This window comes from Chamaea fasciata, unplaced genomic scaffold, assembly GCF_029207755.1.
Source record: "Chamaea fasciata isolate MVZ Bird 193981 ecotype frontalis unplaced genomic scaffold, bChaFas1.0.hap1 SCAF_7, whole genome shotgun sequence".
Classification (NCBI taxonomy): Eukaryota; Metazoa; Chordata; class Aves; order Passeriformes; family Sylviidae; genus Chamaea; species Chamaea fasciata.
In genome coordinates this window covers 53,262,050-53,276,618 of record NW_027094092.1, presented here as the reverse complement: position 1 = coordinate 53,276,618, position 14,569 = coordinate 53,262,050, and the positions used below count along the sequence as shown (strand labels likewise).

Here is a 14,569-nt window from a genome sequence, read left to right as displayed (position 1 = left end):
TTTACCTAGTCTAGCATCTTGCATTATTTGCATTTAGAATCAAGCTAGAGAACTAACAAAACCAACAGTATTTATACACTTCTCAAAGTCCCTACACAATATTTCACTTGGTGTTTTATTTTCTTATTATTCAGCCTACAGCACCGGTGTTACCTCTACGAATGTAAAGGTTCCCCTACTAACCCCCCGAGCTCGTCCAGCCTGGACACAACAGTTAGTACTGAAGTTGCAGCAGCTTAAGGGATTTGTATGTTTGCAGGGATGAAAGTGCAATAGTTGAAAAGGGTAAGAGTCTGGTAAGGGTTATACTGTGTCACCTGAAGTCTGCCTGAGTCAGTCTAGAAAAAAATATGAAGGACTGGATAGAAGTAGAAAGAGGGTCGTGTAGATGCCAAGTCGAGGAGAAGAAAGAAACAAGGTTTAGAGAAGGATTTAAGAAAGGCAATAGCTTATTTGAGGATAGTTTCTGTGGTTCTTGGCAGCCTACAACTGCTGCCAAGGCAAGTTATGCAATAACCTGTTCCACTACATGGTAGTTTCAAGCAAAAAAGAAAAACCCCACAAACAGGCACTTCACTGGAATTTTAATTGTACATGATTTTATATACCAAAAGTATATTTTGAATTTCCCATTATATGTTTTAGCCATATTTCTTGTAATTTTCTCCCACTTAACAGTATGCAATTTGATTAACTCTTCATGTACAAGTTCTGTGTATAATTTATATATCCATTTCTGCAGTGCTGTAACTTGCTTTTACCACAGGTCAGCATTAACTGTATATATTGTGGTGAAAAGTGAAAGGGTATTATTGTTGAAGAATTTGCTACATGAATGTGATGATTTCAAGAGCCTATGATACACTAATTCAGAGAACATGTAAATGTGCACAATAAAGTACTGCTAAGGCATGGCTGCATTCTCCACTCTCTTTATAAAGGTCTCAACAGCAGATACGGCTTTGGTCAGAGTCTGCATGAAAACACTAATTGCAGCTTGCCCAGGTTAAAGCTGTCAACCCACCTTTCCTCCTTTTCCTCCTTCAGCTTCACTGAAGATGTGTTTGCACAGAGTATCCCAGTATTCCAACTGGGACAAATTACCTTAGAACTAAAATCAGTGTTTTCTTTAAAAGAGTGAAAATTTTCAGAGTTCAGATCCCATGGTGGCCATTACTAAAGAAGTTGTATATTATAAAATTAAATAGCACCTTTTTTTTAAATAAGTGAATTAATTTATTCATATTTGTACATTAAATTGTATACAATTTCAGATACATTGCAGTTAGATTAACAAAAGCTAGTTACCAAAAAAGAAAATACAAAACTAAAAATTATTCTGGAAGCTTATTACAGAAGTGAAGTTTCAAGGTCAAGTTCATTAAGTCAAATTTGGTGGTATTTAGTGAAATATTTAGATGTTTAAAATGAAATGTTTAAAAAAACCTACGTGATTTCTATAAAATCATATCTAAGGCAGATTTTTTTTTTGTACATTGATTTTAAACATTTGGATAGAGGGAAAAAACCTGAGATCTATACCCAAAAGCTATTCTCTGCAGAAGAGACATACACATTTGTTTGCTTCCTGTAGCAAACAGTATATATAATGGTTATTATAAAAGTTGTGCTGTACATTAGCTGTAGTGCAGGTCACTTTCATATTAAGTGCCAGTAAAGGCTTAACAAAATATACAAAGTCTTAAAAGGTGAGGCTGTTTAAAGCATTAACTGTATACATATTGCACACTACCGTGAATACTCATGGTTCAAAAAAATACTCACATTGCATTTGCCAGTTCTTACATAATGAACCACACTGGAATGAGAGTGTCAAGAACAGCAAATATTTCCAGCTGTCAAATCAGCACAAAGTGAGAGGCAGGTCTGTGGAGGCTGGTGTCTGTGTGTGCCCTCAGGAGGCTCCATCTGCAGTTCTCACTGGTCCCGAGACTCATAGAGAAGTTTTGTTGCCTAACAGAAAGAAAAATATCAGTGTTAAGGTGGCCACAAGTGAAACTTCAATAATCAGCTTCCTACCTCTCCAAAAATCTCCTTTAAATTCAGGGCTTTAAATTCTTCCTCTATTTTCCTCCATCTGAGGCATGTACTAGCATTCAGGAAGTGCTGAATGCACTTGCATAGTGATGGAACTTTTGAGCACACTGTGCAGATCAGAGTAAAAGCTGGGGTAGGGGCACCTGGGGAGTTCTAAAATGGCATTAAAGCAGCAAAGAGCTACAAACCTACCCATACACATTATAAATTACAGTTCTGATCAGCAATTGATCAGGTGACTGGTTTGAATGTGGCTTTAGGTTTTTCCCCCATAACTTTGACTTAGGAAATATGAATCTTCAGTTTCACTACCCATGCAGGGCCTCACACCAAAAGATTGAAGTCTTCCATTTCCAAAAATCAACAGTTTCTTTGAACCTTTGTGAAGTAGTAAAAATAATTAGCTGAACTTAGGTTCAAGAGAGTATTTCATAGTGCACATTCTTCAGCCAGTAACAAAATCCAAGGAAGTTTAAAGCCAAAATCTTAGTTCTTTTCATCTAGTTACATACGTAAGATCTTGGGAAACCCTTCAGAGCGTGTAAATCCTTCAGGTCTAAGTAACAAGGCCCTGAAGTCCTTAATAAAAAAATAGTAGAAATACTCCTAAGGCTGAATGTTCTGTGGTGCTGCTCAACACCCCATGTGATGATTTTCTTCAGCCCTGTCTAGGTTTTGGCTGCTTTGCTCACCTTATGCATGGCTGCCAGCCAGGCTGCTGACAGCTTCTTGTTACAGCTGAAGTCTTCACCAGCAGTAAACTTCATCTGTGTCACCTCCTCCGACCCTGGTACCTTGTACTGCAGGATCATCCCTATGGCACGAGTGTTGCCTCCTGAAAAGAGAAGTAACATCTGGAACAGCAGCAGGTTTTGCCAACTAAATAACGTTTTCCAGCTCATGAGCATGTTTGGAGCAACGTGCTCAGTGCTCAGTTCAGAGCACAAGCAGCTGCTGGATTCGAGGAGCTCGGGACCACAGCTCATAGCGCAGTGGGACCTGCAGCCTCACATTGTTTCATTCTCTCTGCCAAGCACCAAGGCAGAACCTGCATCAGCCATCAGGTAAAGCCACACACCTGGAACACCCTCATGATTTACTATCACCATGTTAAGACACTGATACCACACTTTCATACAGTAGCCTGCAGTCTGTAAGCTTAGGGTCCAATTAGACTGTTGGCAAAGCAGGGTCCTGCTGGATAGAGTCTGGCACAGCAGAGAGCAGTCCCTCCAAACCTGGCAAAGGTTGCGAATGATGCTTTCATAAGGCTAGAGAACAGCTGGCAACATCATTTACTTCCTGAAGGAAATAAGCTACCAGAAATGCTGCTCTGACAACAGTGCAATAAGCAAGCTGTTTGTATCTCTTACTGAGGCTGCAGACATGAAGATAAACCAAAGCAAAAATACAGACATTAAACAAGAACTTTTAGAATGACACGTTATTGTCATTTCTTCCTGCAGCAGTGAAGCATAAACTAAGACTAGAAACAGCACCAGCATACACAGGACACTTCTTACAAAGCTCTTTTTAAAAAGTGTCTGCATGAGAGGGCTCCTGGAGGCTGTTACTGCAATATCTCAAGAGCCAAAACAAATCACAATCTAAGCCAAACTCAATCTAGCTAGTGCTGTTAATGCACCTAACCCAATCAGAAGCCCACAGCAGGGTTTATAAAAGAGCTATTTTCTACTCTCCTAGGATAAATGAAAATTCAACTTCATCAATTGCTTCTCTGCACCTACTAGTAGGAATAATGGATTAAGGGTCTAAAAGACTCTGAAGGATAAACCAGTGGAAATCACACACCTACAGCCTTGACCAGTTTGCCCATGTCTGGCATTACTAAGACAGAACACATCTTGCATAACAGAGGCCTTTCTTTTAAAGTTGTGTAATAACAAGCCATTAATTAACAGTTTCAGTGCAAAGTCTTTCCAGACAGCACACACGGAGTATATTCATTTCTAGTATGTCCAATTCAGCAACCTGCTGCTGAAGCACGTGATCTGTAACACTCTGTACTGCTGCAGATACCATTTCTCATGTCCCCTTCTCCCAGCACGGACAACAGCACTTTGGTCTAAAGCAGGCTGGAGTGCCTTAGTTCTCCTCCAGAGTGTTACAAAACATTCACTCTTGGTTTATTAAACAGACATATGGGAAGGAGCAGATACATGTCAGACTTGAACATAACTCAAGTTGAACAGCAATTATGGATCAAGCAAATAATCAGCACTGCAAAGAAGAAAGAGGTGAAGGGGTCATGACATGCTTGGGTGAGTCATGCTGAAAGGCACTGCAGATACCTTCAGTAACAGGCGGGCTCTCCAGAAGGCTGGTGTAAGTGTGAATATCTTTTTCTACCATCAAGAAGAAAGGCAGGCAGAAAAGAGATAAAGCAGTCAGAGTAGTGAACAAGGAATTAAAGGAGCATTAAGTGACTCAGCAATACACCTGGGTGATTTGAATACCAAGGTAAGTTTATTCGAGTTAACATGCTGTACTGACTGAAAAATGCACAGATGGGCTGTGCAATTAGAAAAACCCAGCAGTGACAGAAGTGTTGATAAAGAACAATTATTGAAATTCCTGACCTTGTTTGTTCTCATTTCAGTCAAATCATATTCAGGTTCATCCTGAAATACTCTAAAATCTGGTAAGAGATGGGGCAGTAAGTGGCTGCACTCCAATTTAGATGTTACCAGTTTCATTTGGCCACCCCTTCATCTTGAATGAAATTAAGAAAGCATAGTTTCATTATTTACTCTCCCTCCCCCATTTCATTCTGTTAACAGTGTTTGTACCAGTCAAGACAAAGTCCCAGCTGGATTGTGAAATGGCAGCTACCAAAGACTTAACAGTTTCCTTCTATGAGCTCGTAATTCAGTAAACGTGTATATCCCCAAGAAAACAGATGACAGCCACCCTTACTCAGGTTTATCAAGAGGCTCTCCCACATCAGGGCTGTAGGGGAACTTCTCAATCTTGTTCCCCCAGATCCCAGTAGCCACACGGGACTGTGCTCTATTCTGAGAGCAGTTGTAACCAACACAGTTACACACTGAGTGCACTGTCTAGCTCAATAAATGCAGCTTCACTTTTTTTTTTCTTAATAGTTCATTTATATTAATAGAAAAATTTACCTCCAGGAGTAAATCCCTCTGTAAGTATCTGAACAGTTGAAATCTGTACAATTTCAATTTCATAATGGCTGTCTCCATCCAAAACCAGGTATCTACATAAAAGAAGAAAAAGGGTTTTTTCAATTTTTTTTTCTACAATCTCTTAGTGACACTGTCTGTGTGCTCTTTGGGGTGAGGAGGGATAGAAATCAAGCAGAAAATGCTACTTTTCATTGAAATTCCACCCTTCCAAGGCATTCTGATCCATGCTGTTAGTAAATTCAAACAAACATTCCAGTATTGTTGGATCTGTCCTTTCAGTCTGATTACCCTCTCCAATATCCCTCAGGGCATGTTACTCTTACATTTTTTAGGTTATGATGTAATAATAGAGCTGTAAGTACAACAATGCTATAGTTTACAAGTGCAATTTCTATCAATCTTTCTCACCTCTGGTTGTTGGAAAGTCGACAAACCATGAGCTCAGATTTATCAGATGTTCCCAGAGTTACAAAGAATGTAGCACCTGGAAAGAAATGTATTAGTACTCTAATACAGAATTCAAGAAGCAACATTCAAGTATCAGAAAGAATAGCTAACTTTTACTAATAGCTAACTTTTAGTAATACCCTGAATTGAGTGGAGTAAGATAATAACTAAAATGTTAATTAACATCAGCAAAACACTCAAGTATAAAAAGCTGATGTTTAATTATCATGTTCTGACTTACAGGACCTTTCACACATGCTATGCAATTTCTCCCACATGTAGAAATGCAGATGATATCCAAGAGGAATCTTTTAAAAATGAGAAGAGATTTGGAAGTGGCAAAGACAGGCAATTAAAGACCCTCTGTGGTCACTGTAACACAAATGATTGTTTCTGTATTAAAAAAGAACAATTTAATAGCAGGATGTGACCTTCAGTTCTATGCTTAAGAAACTGTAAAGACATCTCTTTTTCATTACTGAAGGCTGGCTCAATCTTATTGTGAGGTCAATGAACTTCAGCCTTCATGTTCTGTTTCTTCCCCCTCAAAACTCCTTTGGCATGGGGAAAGTCACTGTTGCTACACTGGAGAAGTGACTCAGAACTCCAAGCAGCCTTACACACCCGACCCCTTTATTTCCTCCATGCCTCATGCTGCCTCTGTTACCTAATCCCAACACTGCTGGCCTGGGAAATGAAGGAAATAACATCCAGCCTTGCCAAATGGTCTGCAATCCATCTCCACAACCTGAACCATGCAGGCCTGGAGTTTCACCTCATTACTTCCCCATTCACCCAGGCTCACTGAGCCCCAGCACAGACCCTGCGCTGCTGAAATGAGACAGCGACAGCAGCACCAAGGCTGGAGAAGGACATTACAGCACAAGGATGTCACAGCCACCATCACAGTCTCTCTGACCACGACCTGTGGCTCTACAGCAAGTCAGGAACAACTTCAGAACATGAATGCAAAGAGGACAAGCTTTAAAAAAAAGTCTTCAGTTTAAAAGATGTAATTTAAAAACTTGTCTATGCCCTCATGGCAAAGCAGAGTGAAAAATGATTTATGTGCTCCAGGATGAACACACTCCCTTCTGAACCCAGGATCTCCCCAGGAACATCCATGCCCATCACACATGGGGCTTAGCCAACCCATTATGCACACTGGCATCATACTGAGAAATCATCAAAAGGCACTAAAGGATCACAGAATATTTTAAAAACCGAAGTTTCAGCTTTCTTAATGTAATTGGAACATGAATTACAGTACTGTGTGAAGGTTTAAACCTATGGAAAATTGAGTACTGATGATGAACTGTCATCAACCACGGCTGTAGGCCACAGACAAGATCAAAGCTCTCAGATGCAGCCTGAAACAAGCACTGTATCTTGTTCGAAAATATTCAAATATTCTCTAACGTATTTTTCATCCTTATTTAATGTAACAGGAATGTGACTAAAAGATGCATTATTTCAAGGAAAATGCCAACTGCATACACATCTGTTCTCACAGGTATTAAAAATCTGTCTTTAGTTAAATCACTCTTTGTAACGACCTAGAAGTACAAACTGAGAGGTGTAAACATTGACTAAGAAGCGTGAACCTCTCTCTAAACGAACCAACAACACAAAATTATTAACTGAAGAACAAGAGGCGTGACAAAGAGGAGATAAAACCACGGCTTGCTGGACAGGAGGCATCACTCTTGCTGTTCATCAGAATTGGAATAAATACAAATGAGACAGAAGCAGCACATCTGAGCAGGCAGTGCTCACCATTCATGAGCACTTTGAGCTGTTTGTCGTAGAACTCCGTCTCCTTCTGCGAGACCAGGGCACACTCCGCACACTGGCGCACGGGGTCCACGAAGCACATGCGAGGCAGAGGCACTTTTTTACTGCAGCACTTGTCACAGAAACACTTCCCACACCTTCGGCAGTGATGCTAGGCACGAGAGAACATTCATTTATTTATGAAGGAAACTGGCAGGGAATGATTTGATAAGGTTACTACAACTGTTTCTCAGGTGTGAAACATGCAAGTTGAGGGACAGGCAGAAGAAATTAACTGCTACAGTGGCAGCCAGGAATCTCTGAAGGCTGGACACAAAGGACTGAGTGTAGTATGACCAGCAGCACTCTAAGCCTTTGCTGGCACTCTGTAAAGATGCTTCTGAGGCAGAAGACCGGAAAGGGCTTCTCTGGTGTCCAGTAAATCCTTCACCTCCCTGTCAATACAAACCCATGAGAAGAGTGGTTTCCAGGTCCCTTCCCATTTCTGTGAAAAGATCAAGGAGAACTTGAACTGAAGTTTCTGTTCTTCTTCAACTGAAAATACTATTCTTCTCTTTTAAAATTTATTCTCAGGTTTCTCCCAAGGAAAAAAACGTAAGATTCTTCATATTTTGAACCTACAGCTATTCCTTTTATCAGAAGTATCAGGCAGCACAGCACAAATCCACTGAAGTTGCAAAACCAGAATGAGTATTGCAGTGTGTTTCACAGCCCCTAAATCTGCAACAGTGGCCTGTGCTCCAGATCGCTGCTGGGGTGTGACAGTGCCAGCAGATCTTCCTGATGCAAGTTTTCATGACAGAACAAGAACTCCCAGGCAAGCAGGAACTAATCTGTGGCTCAAAGCAAAGTCTGACACAAGGAACTGATAACACTGCAGTTCTGGTCAGTGTTAGGCTTTCCTTCCAAATGTTTTGCAAAATTCTCTGGAGCACTATTTCCCAGAGCTACCTCCAATTGCTTCCCACAGCTAACACAAGGGAAACACAGCAGCTTGTCAGCTGGTATAACATATGAGTATGTCTGGTTTAAAGTTTCTCCTTCCCTCTCCCTCCAAACAATTAAATTAAAAAGCATGAACTATGTCACTGCACTACAAGTCACACTTTCACATCTTTCTTCACTTTCATAAGCCTGTGCTAACAAAGTGTCAATGTAATTATACAAAGGAATGATGTTCCCTCCTAAAAATCACTGCTGGCCTTCATTGGGAGGGTGCTTTGTAGAATTCTCCATGTCATATTCCGCACACCAGTCTGCATTCCACGGTGACCTCTTACCATTATTAAACATAATTTAATCTTAGTGTTTTCTCTTCATCCAGTGAGCTTACTTATGTAGTTTACACTTGCTGCTTTAATTGGAATTTCTCCCAAACTCAAGACGAATCCTGGTTTACTTTTCAAAAGATGTCCATTTTAGTATTTTGCAACACTTACTGCTTCATATTTCATTGATTTCTCCTACCTTTCTAGTTATGAAGTCAAACTTTGTATCACACTGCATACATCTTGGGCACTAGAAAACAGTACAAATTAAGATTAGTCTACAATTTTTTAAAAAATTTAATTCTACCACCATATATGAAGAATGAGCTTTATATTATCCCCCATAAATAAACACCTCCAACCAATTTCCATCCTTTATCTTTTCATCATGGATAGCTTTCATTTAATACTGATGTAGCAAAATAATGTCATCTCCATTTGCAAGACAAAAAAAAAAGCTGCCAAACTTCCCCCTAATGAACAGTAGACCCTGCCAGCAGGCAAAACTACATCTCAGAATTACTTACCAGTCTTGATAATGTCTGGCTATCCAGACACTCTTATATTCCAGAGTCAACTGTTTTTCTGTAAGTTGTCCTCACTCTACTATGATTCTATGCTGACTCGCCAAAACATTGTTTACACAGTTTAATGCTCTCAATACTCACACATTTTTGAATCACGCTAAGAGATACTTGGTTTTTTTCCAAGCCACCAAGACCTAATGTTTATTCCAGCTACAAAAAGTCACTTCCTGAAATATCTCTTTCCTTTAACAAACTTACACCCACACTCCTTTCAAAAAAAAATGACAGAAAAAAAATTGAAGGAGTTTCTCCCTTGCAACTAAGTAGAGTTGAAGAGGTGACAGTTTTGACTGTGTTAACAACCAGGAACGACCAGTGACTGTTGGACAATCAAAATTTTCTGTATTAAAAATCACCTACCAAAGGGCTGATAACCAGCCCTTAGGTCACTGGATTTTCAACAAAACTTTACATACTTTTATCCACCATATCAAACCCCAGTGTCTGAGGCTTTTAATGCAATTTTTGCTATATTTACTTGCAAATACTAATGCAAATTTATGACTGACAGCTTAGTCAGGAGAACACGGTTAGATCCTGTACTAAATTTTATAACTCTAGAAACCGAAACTCCTCAAACCAGACTATCTCAGATTACAGCAGAATGCCCTCATAAACACGAGCCCTAAATTGAGCAGGTGCTATTTGCTAAGCACACAGTAATCATCCTTTGCCTTTAATTAGCATATTTCAATACTTCAACCTTTTTCTTCTATAAATCCCCTCAGGTTACAACAGCTTCTATTCAGGGACTTTTGCTCCAGCAGATACTCAATCACTGCCACAAGTTCAACAACTGCAGCCAAGAAAATACTGCGGCAGCTAAATTAAAAATTCTCCAGAAATATTTCATGTCCTTTTGAAGTGTAAGCTTGTTACTAATTGGCAACAGTTTACATGAAAGGCTCTGCTGTCTAAACAGACGTTTAACACGTTAGACGGTAATGGCAGTCACTGTAGTGGAATGTAATCACCTACTCGCAGAATTTGTTACAACAAGCTGTTTCTAAATCCCACACAAAAAAGAGCGCTAGAAGTGCTCCTGAATTGTTTTAAATAACACTGAACTAAGGCATCCAAACACATTTTTTCTCAATGGCTGCAGAAAAGGTTATTTCAACACTCACTGATAAATAACGTAAATAATTTCAGCACACATCAGGTTTCACCTCTGTAACAAGTAGAACTCTACAGCTAATATCATGTTCTATTCTACCTTAATGTTTTAATTTTTGACATGTAGTTTAATAGCTTGCCTGGGAGCTGGACCTGGCAATAATTTTGGTATGCCTTGAATTTACCTGAGCTTTAATTAATTTTCCTAATGAAAATATTTGGGAGTTTTCTGGTTGGGTTTTGGTAGTGGTGCAGGGTTTTTTAGTTGGCCTGGACTGGGTTTTTGGAGGGGTTGGGGTTTTGTTTTTTGGTGTGGTTTTTTTCGTTGTTTTTTTTTTTTTTTTTAATTTGGTTTTTGCCAAAATGCAGAAAGCACAAGTCACAAGCTAGAGGGAAAAAGAAAACCAAACCCAAACTCTTCTAAATACTGTCCTACACAGATTTCATACAGAATGCTATGCTGAATATGAAAGTGGTTTTTAGGAAGGAACAAAATTATCCATCCTCTTATTTAACATAAACTATAGAAAAATAATTCTGAATTCCAGACCCATGATGATAGCCCTAAAGAGCAGTCCTAAATAAATCACAAGCCAAGTTGCACATGGTAGCTGGCATTGCAAAACGGGATTTTCCTAGGAAAATGTTCTGACACAAGCAAGCTCGAGATACTGTCCCTTCGAGGTCTTTCTGCTTTAAGTAACCAGAACCATTTGCATAATGTCAACTTCTGCTTTGCCTGGGACAAGATATTTACTGAGAACATCTTGAAAGGTGAATTCTTCCTATTCATCCGTACACTGACATAATTAGAGAGTGACAAGTGCTGAATTAAGCTTTATTGCTTGGAGGGGTTTTATCGCATTAACAGAGAAGGGAGCACAATGTCCAAGTTACTTCTCAGTCTTCAAACAAAAAGGATGTGAAGCAAGAAATTAAATAAGAATTCATGTCACAAGTACATTCACTTCATGTGCAGTCAACCACCACCAGCAGTATCAGATTTCTTCATCTAGCAAGAGGAAAATGGAAGAACATCCAACAGCTGCTGGATCTTGGCATTAATTTAAAAATACAGAGAGCTGGTTCATTGCAAACTTCTCATGGGTTTGCTCAAGTGTGATAACTTATTTCCATAATCCCACAGAGCCAGAGGTGAGAATCCCACTGATGGACAGGAATCCATAGTTACAGTTCACATGCTTTCTTTGCATCAATAATAACAGAGTGATTCAAGAAGCGATGCATGGGAACACCTGGCTGAGCTCCTTAACACAGCAAACCTTTGCAAAGGAGAAAGTTCAGGAAATCCCACCGGGAACACAGCTGGCCCAAGCAGCTGAGGCCAGAGGGTGGAAAAGGCAGGAGGCAAACACGGGGCAGACAGAGCTCCCGGTGCTCTCTGACACTGCCGGAGCCTGAATTCTGCCAGTGAATTCTGCCAGGAGTCCGAGGGCAGCTCTGCCCTTCCCAGAGCCTGAGCCGAAAGGGAGCCAGCTAAGGAAAGCTCAGTTCATCCTGCAGCCTGGAGGAGCCCAGGGAACCCTTCCAGCACAGCTGTCAGCCCCTCTGCAGCACACAGTGCTCCTCAGCCACGGGAACATCTGGTACACAGCTGGATATCACCAGGTTTGGCCACCTCTGCAGGCAAACTGACATCATTTTACTCCATTTCTAGTCCAAGATTTCCTTAACAGAAAAATCATCAATTAAGCTCTGCTGGTGATTAACAAAGAAATTCTGAGTCACACGAGGCACATGCAGAGACCAACATTTTAAGCCCTGTCTCGAGTGTCATGATGCTCAGCACAGACTTCCAGAAATCCCCCTCAACTCATTACCTGTATTACAAATAAGATTATCAAAAGTAAAGTTTTCAACAGTCCTCCTTCAGCCTTGCATTTCAAATTCCTCATAGTAACTGGTATTTTAAGACTGTACAATCTTGTGACATAAAAATTAAAAACTGAATTATATTTTAATGCTGTATAAGCTGCACAAAACTACCAACTGCCATAATTCTTAGGTGGCCTTGATTTTAAAAAAAAAGCCAGTTGATTCCTCTTGCAAAAGAAAAATAAAGCTACTAGATTTGTGAGCAGTACTGGCTGCACTGCAAAAGCCGATGGATTTGAAAAGCCAGATCAGCATTTGCTAATAGCACTCAAGGTCTCGTCTTGGACATAGACACTTCAGTTTTAATTATGTCTGACATGGTAACAAGAGCAAGCATTCTCAACTAATTCATTGCCCAGGTAACCCTGGCTCTTTAAATTTAATTGTTCTTAACAAAACCGTGGAATTTACAGGCTTCCCTGTGTATCACATACCTGCTTTATTTAAGGAAAAAGTTTGTAACATATTTGGCAGCTGTTAACCAAAGGGATGTCATAACTCTAAAGTACTTCCAGAAATCTAGCAAAGTAACTAGCCACAAAATAACAATTTATATTTTTAATCTTGCATCAACAAATGCATTTAAATATTTACCTCTTTCACACTTTCTCTCAACAGCAAACACCACTTAGCACATTCAGCCACAATCCAACAGCCTCAGCCTATAGGCCAGCAGACTACAGGGGAAAAGCTGAATTTTAAAGAGAACTAATACCTACAAGAGAACTGTAATATAAAATTCAAACTAACAACACACACCAGACTGATGTATCTAAAATATACAGACTTAATTCTCTAAACATATCTAACTAGTTTAAATGAATCACAGCACAATCCCCAAACAATCTTTAGCTGAATTAAGACGGTTGTACATATTAGAATTTCGTTAGATGTACTTTGCTTTCCTTAATGAAACTAGTGTGCAATAACCACGGACTAGTGACAGGTTAGACTGCACTTCTGAAGGTCAGGGACAAAACTCATTTCCACTGAATATTACACAAAGGAGACCTCCTGATGAAGACGATCGCCTGTTCAGAATGAGCTGAATACTCACTTTCCAAAAAAAAAAAAAACAAAACAAAACCCAAAAAACCAGTTGTTTCGGGCAAGCCAAAAAGTGACTTACCCCTCCCACCCTTTATAGCAGCAAAGATCGGCCTGAACTGCAGAAACTGTGCTGGCAGACCGAGCTTCCAGAATTATTATTATTATTATTATTATTATTATTATACTCAGAACTTTCTGTCTCAAGGGATACCAGGTAGAGAAAAAAATGTTATTCTTCACTGCCAACCGAGGGAGGACTCGGTGTTCCCACACAGAACAGACCAGGCACGTCCATATCTGCCAAAGAGCGGCTTTGTTGGGTGACTCCCGGCTTAAATTCACATTGGCTCATCTAAAAACCTAAATCTTCATTCCGGTCACATTTCAATGCACTGGCGTGTGTCCACAGCACCGAACGCTGGCCATAATAAATAAACAATGGGTTCTATGTGTTTACGTGCATCTGGCTGCAGCGACTGGCAACATGTAACTCTCATTACGAGAAATTAAAAGTATCACCATCGCGTTATTTGGTCAGTAAGTAAAAGCAAAGTTGACCGAAACAGACTGAGTTGTTCAATGGCTGTTTAACACTAGGAACATTCACACCAGGAGCCAGACGGGCTGTTCTAACTCAGCCTTACCGCTTTAATAATTTATGCAATTAGTTTTACACCTACACGGCCCCCAGAACCACCTTTACAAGCATCTAAAGCCGTGCTGCACAGTTCGCCACACTTCTAATCACCAAATCGCCCGCAAGAACGAGTGACAGCCCCATCCTCGCCTCCTTTAACCCAAGGGAAATAAAAAAGCAAGGGGAAAGGGAAGAGGGAAGGGGGAAGGGGGGAAAGGGAGGCGCGGCGCCCCAGCCCCCGGCGGTACCTCCTTGTCGGGTACCCAGGGCGGCTCGTCGAGGCCGAAGGGGCTGCGGGCGGCGCGGTGCTCGGGCACCATGCGCAGCCCGCTGGGGGAGCGCACCAGCTTCTTCGCGTCGCCGCCCGACATCTTCCCCCGCGCGCCGCCGCCGCCGCGGGACGGGCACTGCCCCCGCCCAATGGCCGCGCGGCGCTGCGCGACGGGCACGGCACCCAACCAATGGGGAGCGGCGACTCGCCGGCCCCGCCCACCCGCTCGGGAATTGCCAGCCAATCCGGTGTCCCTTGGAGTGCTATTCCCGCCT

At 40.9% G+C, this 14,569-nt stretch overlaps 1 protein-coding gene across 3 annotated transcripts; it reads right to left on the bottom strand.

Annotated features, from left to right (window-relative positions):
* Window positions 1-1,198: 1,198 nt before the first annotated feature.
* Window positions 1,199-14,428, bottom strand: ZFYVE21 (zinc finger FYVE-type containing 21). 3 transcript variants are annotated; one of them, XM_066188908.1, is made up of 8 exons: window positions 14,272-14,428; window positions 8,937-8,987; window positions 7,452-7,620; window positions 5,637-5,712; window positions 5,208-5,299; window positions 4,371-4,424; window positions 2,751-2,893; window positions 1,199-1,974 (listed from the first exon to the last, which is right to left on the bottom strand). In XM_066188908.1, the coding sequence occupies exons 1-8, from the start codon at window positions 14,392-14,394 to the stop codon at window positions 1,939-1,941; spliced, it is 744 nt and encodes a 247-aa protein (XP_066045005.1). In that variant the 5' UTR covers window positions 14,395-14,428; the 3' UTR covers window positions 1,199-1,938. The 3 variants fall into 3 exon arrangements, with proteins under 3 accessions (XP_066045005.1, XP_066045007.1, XP_066045006.1); XM_066188910.1 differs by lacking the exon at window positions 14,272-14,428 and adding an exon at window positions 9,265-12,846; XM_066188909.1 differs by lacking the exon at window positions 4,371-4,424.
* Between the last annotated feature and the right edge of the window lie 141 nt (window positions 14,429-14,569).

What these genes read in the sequence shown, in the direction of transcription:
- ZFYVE21 (XM_066188908.1), bottom strand. Translation starts at nt 14,394, where the DNA reads ATGTCGGGCGGCGACGCGAAGAAGCTGGTGCGCTCCCCCAGCGGGCTG. An exon ending in TTGACTTCATAACTAGAAAG is followed by an intron (nt 7,621 to 8,936) that starts GTAGGAGAAATC and finishes TCTCGTGCCTAG; the next exon opens with CATCACTGCCGAAGGTGTGG. An exon ending in GGCTGGCAGCCATGCATAAG is followed by an intron (nt 1,975 to 2,750) that starts GTGAGCAAAGCA and finishes TCTTTCTGTTAG; the next exon opens with GCAACAAAACTTCTCTATGA.